Source organism: Aricia agestis, chromosome 1 (assembly GCF_905147365.1).
Source record: "Aricia agestis chromosome 1, ilAriAges1.1, whole genome shotgun sequence".
Lineage (NCBI taxonomy): Eukaryota > Metazoa > Arthropoda > Insecta > Lepidoptera > Lycaenidae > Aricia > Aricia agestis.
In genome coordinates this window covers 14,178,477-14,188,266 of record NC_056406.1, presented here as the reverse complement: position 1 = coordinate 14,188,266, position 9,790 = coordinate 14,178,477, and the positions used below count along the sequence as shown (strand labels likewise).

General features: G+C 31.0%; 1 protein-coding gene and 1 long non-coding RNA gene across 3 annotated transcripts; one reads left to right on the top strand and one right to left on the bottom strand.

Moving 5' to 3' along the window:
• Nucleotides 1-1,375: 1,375 nt before the first annotated feature.
• LOC121734088 lies at nt 1,376-6,036 on the bottom strand. 2 transcript variants are annotated; one of them, XR_006036659.1, is made up of 3 exons: nt 5,689-6,036; nt 4,909-4,991; nt 1,376-3,974 (listed from the first exon to the last, which is right to left on the bottom strand). It is a non-coding gene; the product is annotated as an uncharacterized LOC121734088 (long non-coding RNA). The 2 variants fall into 2 exon arrangements; XR_006036660.1 differs by having other exon boundaries at nt 4,914-4,991.
• A 308-nt stretch (nt 6,037-6,344) lies between these two features.
• Nucleotides 6,345-7,440, top strand: LOC121734061 (heat shock factor-binding protein 1). Its single transcript, XM_042124474.1, has 3 exons — nt 6,345-6,458; nt 6,657-6,783; nt 6,926-7,440. Exons 2-3 carry the CDS (start codon nt 6,676-6,678, stop codon nt 7,076-7,078), a joined length of 261 nt encoding a protein of 86 aa, XP_041980408.1. The 5' UTR covers nt 6,345-6,458; nt 6,657-6,675; the 3' UTR covers nt 7,079-7,440.
• The last annotated feature ends 2,350 nt before the right edge of the window (nt 7,441-9,790 follow it).

Genomic DNA, 9,790 nt, shown 5'->3' with positions numbered 1-9,790 from the left:
AATGCTCTTAGAGAAGAGGTCAATGTGATGATGATGACAATTGGGAACCTATAAGGAAGTTAATATTATATTTACTTCAAAAGCTGCGACTAAGAACATATTCAATAAAATCTTATGTTTAAATATTTTTTATTTTCATTTAATTTCTAATTTTTAATATGTGTGTACTGTGTAATATTATATAATGTGTCCTAACACCGGTGTCCGATCCTTACATGTTATGATATATGGCATATTTTACTGACTGAAAGATCGGACACTTGTGTTGGGACAGTGAACACATTATATTATTATGTGTCCCGTCACGAGTATCCAATGCTTTAACGTCTTTATTTCTTCGATAATACATAATAATTGTTATTTTACAAAATTGTTGTTTAATAGTAATTAAGTATACTTAATAAACTATTTTTGTTCTTCTGTTGTTTTCTTATAAAAACTGTAGATTTTATTGATATTACACTCCGGACAAGCCTTCGTGGCTTATGGAGTATAGGTACATATTATGTACTTATATTTTAAACAATTTGTGTAATTATACATATACTTAAATATTTTATTTATATAAAAGTATTTTTATTTTTCATATACTTTTGAACATGCGGGTCGAATTGATAACCTCCTTTTTTGATATCCTAAAAATCTATAACGTGATAAAAATCTTCATAAAATTATAGTCGACTATTGGTCGATAGCTGTAGGCTAATTTTATATTTTTATCGATTACGCCCATCCCTACACGCACACTATGGCAATTGCACACAAGCATAAAATGGCCACGCGCTGGCGAGCTAAGGCGGGCGCCAGACATGTGATCAAATACGCAAATTCGCCAAGTGTGGCACTGACATTTGCCTATTTGTGCAAATTAATTGCTGGCACAAATAGGAAAATTTGTGCAAAGTTTGCTCAAACTTTGAAGCCCATGTCTGGCGCCGGCTTAAGAATCCATTCTACCTATATATCCTTAATCTATGGTATGACTACGACAGTATATATTGGAGATATTGGCGGGAATTTGGAAAAGCGCGTTTCCAATTTTTTTTTCAAAATTGAAAAATAATTAAATTATAATAATTTATTGTTAAAAGTTGTGTAAATACAAGTATTTAGACTATTAATAGTGTGTAAATAATAAAAATGGATGGAGATGAGGCGGGCGGGGAGATCCCGCCTACCTCGAAAAAAAGACCCCGGCCCCCTGATGATCTTGGGGGGCCTTCTAGTGCTGGCGGCGGAGGTGGTGAGGACATGTATTTACCATTTCGTAAACCCAATTATAAAAGACTATATTCTGAAAATTCTATTAATACAGACTTCAAGGTGTATATAGAAAGTAAAAATGTGCAAGAAAGGTTGGGAAATAAAAGCCCAATTTATTTAAACAGTATATTTTCAAACGTAAAAGGTGTAGTAGCAATTCGGCGTATTAACGCAAACAAAATTGTTGTGATTTTCAAACAACATAACACGGCCAATAACTTCATAAGTAACATTAACTTTCTAGAAAAATATAATATGAAAGCATACATCCCGGCAGCTCAAATTGAAAAAACAGGAATAATTAGATTTGTACCAGCAAATATATCGAACAAAGATCTTTTCACAAATTTAACTTCAACATATGAAATAATTGCAGTGCGAAGATTCATGAGAAAAGTTGGTAATGAATTAGTCGGTACACAAACTGTTAGTATAACTTTTTTGTCAAATAGCTTACCTGATAATGTGCAATATGAGTTATTTTCATATAGAGTATTTGATTATGTTCCCCCTTTGCAACAATGTTATAAATGTTTTAAGTTCAATCACTCAGCCAAAATATGTAACGGAAAGCAGCGCTGCTCAATTTGTTCTGGTGAACATTTTTATAAAGAATGTAGTAAGCCAAATGAGATTTGCTGTGTTAATTGTGGTGGACCTCACTTGGCCATTTCTAAACAATGTCCAGTTAAAATAAAGAAATTATTAGAAAAGAAAAATAAAATATCATATGCAAGTGTTGCTATTTCCAAAGAAAGTGTTGATTTCCCTCCTCTGCCAACTCGCACCATACCTGTAAATAAAAATGTAAATAATGTAAATAATACATCCAAATTTGTAAATAAACCTGTAAAGCCTATTTCAAGAGATGTAAATATACCAAACATAAAGTCGCTTATCGTTGGAAATGATGATGTACTAATGGCCCTGGTACACACATTGGTCCAAGTAGCAAATAAGAGTGATGAAGTACCTGTTACAACATCATTCATTAAAGATGTTCTTCTTAAGAGTCTGTCAATATAATGAATTCACAAACTCAAAAAATATCTTCTCTATGTATTGCGCAATTTAATGTTCAAGGGATAAATAACAAAAAACCTCTTCTTACAAAATTTTTAAATGATAAAGATATTGATATTTGTCTACTAAATGAGACATGGTTAAAAGAACACCAGTCTGTTCGTATTTCTGGATACAATTTTTATAACAAAATTTCTAAAAATCCTCGTAATGGTGTAGGAATATTAGTAAAACCATATTTAAAGTACAATATTATAAATACCAACTTTTATGAGGATATACAAACAATAGCCATATCTGTATATACAGACAATACGTCATCTTTAACTATTCTCTGTGTATACTGTCCTCCATCTGCTGGGCACATACGAATGAATAGATTGCGCAATATCATAAGAGATTTACCAAAACCTTTATTTATTAGTGGAGATTTCAATGCACATCATATTGCTTTTGGATGTTTATCCACCAAAAGTCGAGGCCAAAGTTTATATGATATAATTGATGAATTAGATTTATGTATTTTGAATAATGGCAGCTTTACAACAGTAAATTATCCTACACACAACCCTTCAGCAATAGATGTAAGTTTTGTTAGCCCTCACTTGGCACCCTTGTGTGAATGGTCTGTACATGATGATGCTATGGGTAGTTATCATTATCCAACAATAACAAACATTACCATGTGCATTGAAAGGTACACAATAAATCAATATGATGACAGATTTTTATACCATAAAACGGACTGGAATAAGTATAGGGAATCATCTAGTACAGTCTTCCATGAAATGATGGTCAATGAAGAGGATCCAATGAAATCTTATGATGAGTTTTGTATCCGACTTAATGAACTTAAACTAATGGAAGTTCCTAGATTTACTAAAACAAATTTTAGGAGTAGGCCACCCGCTCCGTGGTGGAATAGTACGTGTGAACAAGCAGTTATTAAATCATATGAAGCACTTAAACTTTATAGAAACGATCCAACATTAGACAATTACATTAAGTACAAAAGAATAGATGCTCTTAAAAAACGCACCATAAAGGAAGAAAAACGTAAAAGTTGGAACAGTTTTTGTAATAATTTCAATAGAACTACTCCTATAAGTAAAATCTGGAACCTTATTAAAAGATTTAAGGGTATTAGAACCAATAATAAGTCATATCAAAATGATTTTGTGCAACCATTGTTAGATAAATTATCAGATAATTCTAATTTAGTTAATCCTGATTCGTTAGAAACTTATTTTAATATGAACAATGAAAATCCACAATCAGGATTTCTATTGGATCCTTTCTCATGGTCAGAATTTTTAACAAGTATAAAATCTAGAAAAAATACTAGCCCTGGTTTGGACGATTTTCCGTATATATTAATAAAAGAACTACCAGAATCTATCCAAAAAATATTACTGTGTATTTTAAATTGTCTTTGGCTTAAAAAACTGATACCAATCTCATGGAAGACTCAATGTGTGATACCCATACTTAAACAAGATAAACCACCAGAGGAGGCCAGTTCTTATCGGCCAATATCTTTATCATCATGTATTGGTAAGATATTTGAAAATATGCTAAAGAACCGCCTGGATTGGTACGCAGAATCTCATAACATCATTCCTCAAATTCAGTATGGGTTCCGTAGAGGACGAAGTTGTTCAGACAGCTTCATTTCTCTCATCCACGATCTGAAAAATGCAAAGGGCAATAAATTACATACTGTTTGTGTATTTTTAGATGTCCAGGGCGCATTTGATAATGTGGACCCTGGTATACTAGTTAAGGTACTTAGTAATGCTGGAGTACCCGGATATGTGTGTAAATGGATTTATAATTTCCTCACTGACAGAGTATTGTATGTTAAGCATAATAATATTTTACATGGGCCCCGGACTGTATCTAAGGGCACAATGCAAGGTGCAACATTATCACCTTTGTTATATAATTTGTATATATGGGAGATATGTAAATATGTAAATATTAAAAATGTAAATATCCTTCAATTTGCAGATGATTTAGTTTTATATTGTTCAGATATTAATTTATCAGTAGCTATAGAAAAGATTAATGCTTGTTTAATCCAATTGAGAAAATATTATCAGCAAATATTAAATTTAAAAATTAATGCTAGTAAAAGTAATTTAATGATATTTGGAAAAGACACACCATCTGCTGATGTAACTTATAATGGTGAGATTATTCGAAGAGTAACCTCACATAAATTCCTAGGTGTTAACATTGATCAAAAATTATCTTTTGAGGATCATATTAAATATATATCAAGAAATGCCATCAAGGGTATTAATATTTTAAGATGTCTTGCAGGTGTTTCATGGGGAGCAGATCCCAAAGTACTTTCAGTGCTGTACAAGTCTATTGTAAGAAGCCATTTTGATTACAGTGCTTTAGCCTATCTGAATAGCACTCATACTTTAAAGTTAGATGTAATACAGAATAGAGCTTTGAGGATTATATCAGGGGCAATGTGTTCGACTCCCATAAGGGCCATGGAGGTCGAAACAAGTATTATGCCTCTGATATTAAGGCGTCTTTATCTTGCTGAAAGATATTGTATTAAGCTACTTTCATCAAATAACTACCAAATTATAAATAGAATCATACCTCACCCAATCATCACAGATGGTCCATTAGCTTCACCTCATGATCTTCTGACTGGGCTGTCCCCAACTTTGTGCCGGATTTTCCTAGAAATACAATCTCTTTATTCAAATATCAAAATGTATTCACATTGGTCATGTTACATGCATCCGTATAGAAGTATAATACATCCTATTCTGGTCATAACAAAATCTATCAATAACAATTCAGACATCCTTGCGTTTTTAGAAGAAAATAACAAGTACTATACAATCTATACTGATGGTAGTAAGGGTGATGATTATGTGAGAAGTGCTATTTATGATTCTCAAAGGGACTTTGCTCAAAGTTTTGTTCTAGATATGCAATGTTCTATTTTTACAGCAGAGGCATATGCAGTTTTTGAAGCCTTAAAATTGATAAACGGTGTAAATAATTGTAAATATTTTCTGATCTTAACAGACTCTCTAAGTCTTATTAATTGTCTTCAGAATGTCAATTTTAGTTTTAAAACTAACTATATCATTTATTTTATCAAAGACTTTGTGTGGCGACTGGAAAATAAAGGTATAACAATAGCCTTTATGTGGGTCCCTGCACATAAAGGTATCTTTGGAAATGAAATAGCAGATAAAACTGCATATGATGGGGTCAATGCCCTAGATGTCAAAAGTATTGTAAATGTTCCTATGACCGATTTTTATTGTAATGTGAAAATATCTGTAAGAAACGTTTGGGAAGAATTTTGGAAAGAAGACCAAAAACTTAAAGGCAAGTGGTATGGACAAATTCAAGGAAAATTACCGACAAATCCATGGTACAATGAGCTGAAGATAGCGAACCGTGACTTTATCACAACAATAAACAGACTCAGATTTGGTCATAACACTGCACCTGCACACCTTGCGAGATTGAACATAATAAGCAGCAATAATTGCACTTTTTGTAACGAAGAGAACGCCGACATGAATCACATTTTTTTCAACTGTTCAAGATTCACCTTTCATAGACTAGTGTTGGCAACTGAAATTATTGAAGAAAGTGATACCTCCCGCCGCCAATTAAGTGATTTCCTAAAAAACCAAAAGTGTTATGGTGCTTTGTACAAATATATTAAAAATACAGTGGGAACTATATAAATATAAAATAAATTAAAAACCCTTTAAAAAGACTTGGCTTAAAGGTCTCGTTACCAGGCCATTAAATCTTATAAAAAAAAAAAAAAAAAGACAGTATATATTAAGTCTATGACTATACTAGATGTTGCCATAATCATAGTTCATTTAGCGCCCTCAGCGCAGGTTTTTTATTTTTCTAGTCAGGCTTTACATACAGAGATAGTAATTCTCGTCCATCTACACTCCATATTAAAAATAAAAAAAAGCTGTCAAAGTGGAATTTTGACATTTTGCTGACAAAATGACAAGACACAACACAAGTGACATATTCATGTTCGGACTTCACTCTTCAGTCTCTTCTTTGTTGATTTTATTTTCTTGTAAATCAAATAAACACGTCTTACTCGTCATACACTGTAGTCATAAGTTAATAAGTAATAAATATAATCATTGCAGGTCTGTAAAGATTTACATACTTACTTCGCTTACATTTGCATAAACCACTATTTTCATTGCTATTAATCAACTCTAGAAACTTACCATGATAATTTGTTAAATAATAATAGAGCAATAGCATTGTAAATATTCCATTAATTATGTAGTAATACTGTGCGTTTTACCAGTAACAACAATTTGTTATCTTTGTCGTTTTAGAATAAAAAAAACGATAAAAATGTCTGAACAAAATCCTGAAACGCCAGCTACCACTGTGGATGTGGAAACCAACAGCTACATTTCAAACCCGAACGATCCGAAGAATATGCAGGAAGTTACACAATACGTAAGTTGACTAAATTTTATTTATTAAGTATACATAATAATTAAATATTATGTATTTTACACAAAAATAAAATAATACTTATCTTGTGACCTACCTGAGAAGTGACGGTTTTATTTTTCTACCTAAATTAACATCATTACAGGTCCAGTCACTACTACAAAGTATGCAAGACAAGTTTCAAAGTATGTCAGACCAAATAATTAACAGGATAGATGAAATGGGAACGAGAGTAGATGAATTAGAAAAAAATATAACAGAATTAATGACACAAGCTGGAGTGGAAAATGAAAAATAGAAGTAAATGTGCTGTTACACTTAAATCACCTCAGCGAGTAGTGCCTGTTTTGTATAAGTCAGGTAAACATAAGTAAATCACTAAAACTTTAACCTAAGGATAGTCACAGACATTAGAACACAAGCTTGTTCGCAAGTCAACATTAATAAGTGCCACAAAAATCATAATCCAATTGCAATGTGTATTTCTTAAACTTAGGTGTTATATTCATTATAATTATTATAATCCACGGCACATATTTTGATGTGAGGTAAAATATCAATTATTTGATTATATTAGGAGATAATAATGTAATGGTACAAAAATATATTGTAATGTAAGTAATGATGGTAGGCTTTTTTCTTATGAATAATAATATAATAATAGTAAGGATATACTACCTGATTCCTTCTATTATAGGTATATTAATAGAAAACAGGTATTTTTATAATTAAAAAATTCTGTTGTATCAAATTAAGTTGCAAGGTAAAGTGACTAAAATCTTAAATTATCTGACATAATATACCTTGAAATTAATGTTTCAGTTTATGTAATATATGTTTTTCTTTGTAATAACTTAGTTGTAACATACTAATATTATATAGTGAGACTCTGACATTTTTTTAAATTGAAATTCTGATTCAGAACTTACCAGCTTACTAAAATATTGTAAAGTGAGAATGCAATTCATTAAAGCTTATGTATGAATTGAAAATTATAGTAACCTGTAATCAAGACATTCATTGCATTAACCTTTTTTCTTAAATTTAATTGTCACCTCTTTAATGAAATAATTATAAATGTGAATGATATTATCAATAAAATTTTGTGGTTAAGATATCTTCAATAAAACTATTTTGGTTATTACATTACGATATCCTGAAGTAGTACAATAAAAATAGACTTGGATTTATTTGCAAGTAACACCAAAAACAATATTAAATATTTCAAAGTTAAAATTAGTAAAAAATTTGAAAAATAAAGTAGCAAGAGATGTACACATTTACAAGTTATACAATTATCTTTTTTTTACATTTAAAGGTGATAATATGTATAGATCATAAAGTTAATATACCTAGCGGAAGAGAGCAACAATCTCGAGCTGTCAAACGAAACCGAAATTGGTTTGGTAAATCTGTTTGTAAAAATATGTGTATGTATACACTTACACAAGCATGATTGAACATGAATTCTATGAGATTAGTCAACATGCCGATAACTGATAAGTGCCAACTGGACGTAAAAACTTCTAAAATCTGTGTAAAAAAAAGAGTTCTGCTGTCATGTATCACACGTCTCTTTTTACCACGCAGAGTTACTGATAGTGACATCTTGCTTGCTCAGGCCTTTGTTTCTCTATTCCACTAGTTATATTAACTTTATGGTATAGATTAAAGCCATAGCTTTTGTACACCATATTTTAACTAGCTTAGGTATGATCAATATTCATCATAGTTAAATAAAATATTAAAATACACTGCACAAAATATTAAATTCATTTTTAAAGCATATTATTTTGTGTTAAGTTCAATGTCGTCAAAAGTGTTGACAATGACATGGTAATATGTTTGTGCTTTGTAAATTGTACCATTAAAATATTTTTTTGTTTCTTTTACATTGTAATATTTCTGATAGTAAAAGCCTGAACTACATTAAATTCTAGAACTCCTAGGATATTCTAAAAGATAAACTTTTATCCCAAAACCAATATTATGATAAAATATACCTACATAAAGTAAATCCTTCAAGTGTTTTAGGGATCTCTACAATTATATGTATTTTTATTGCAAAGCAAGAACCTACTTATGGCAAAAGCCCTTTATTTAAATAAAGATAAAAAAAAAAGAACCTCCTTACAAAACATTTTTGATGTAAGTACACCATTCTAGGGGTCAACAAACTAGTAAACAAAAAACTTTCCAAAGATTCATTATGTATTTCAATTAAGTACCAACTTATGTCGGTAAATCTTAGGATTGAAGTAAAACTTATGCTATTTGGGCTTTTACTGTAACAAAATATAATAGCTGTTGGTGTTCTTCTCTTTTAGCTTAGCCTCAGGCTCTATAATTTCGACCTACAAATTCCCCAAAATTTAGTTAAATAGTTTATTGTAATTCATTAATTATTACTAGTTAACCTAAGTCGGCGTGTTGGCCCAGAATGTAATGTAACAGCAATATTAAATATTAAAACATACTTTGTTACTTTAAGTAAATCTTGTTTTTAATACACAATCATTTTTGGTTTATGTTTCCTAGGGTGAATCTCATTACGAACAACGGTAACTGATACGGATGGGACCACGAGAAATCGATATTTTGCGTCGGGCAGTACTAGGTACCCACAAATTTATGGTATCACAAAATGGAAGCATTTACATAGTTACGTAACATTTTGAAAAGTTGGGGCAAATAAGCGTAGCAAACGCATATTAAAGGGTACATAATAAAGGGCAGCATATTGCCATAGTAAAAGGAGATATTGCTGTTGTACACAGCTTTTTTTTGGCGGGCCATTGTTATTGAACCGTATTTTAACTCACACAAAGCATGTAAATTGTAAGCTCAAGGATTTGATTATAAATTCAATAGTTAAGTGTACTCTCAGAGAAGTTGATTCTAGGCAGATTGACGGACCTATTTGACGTAAAACTAAACGTGTAAACAGATTTATGGACTGATCATTTTTATATTAAGTATACTAGGTCATCTAGTATACTAAATATAAAAA

What these genes read in the sequence shown, in the direction of transcription:
- LOC121734061 (XM_042124474.1), top strand. Translation starts at nt 6,676, where the DNA reads ATGTCTGAACAAAATCCTGAAACGCCAGCTACCACTGTGGATGTGGAA. An exon ending in TGCAGGAAGTTACACAATAC is followed by an intron (nt 6,784 to 6,925) that starts GTAAGTTGACTA and finishes ACATCATTACAG; the next exon opens with GTCCAGTCACTACTACAAAG.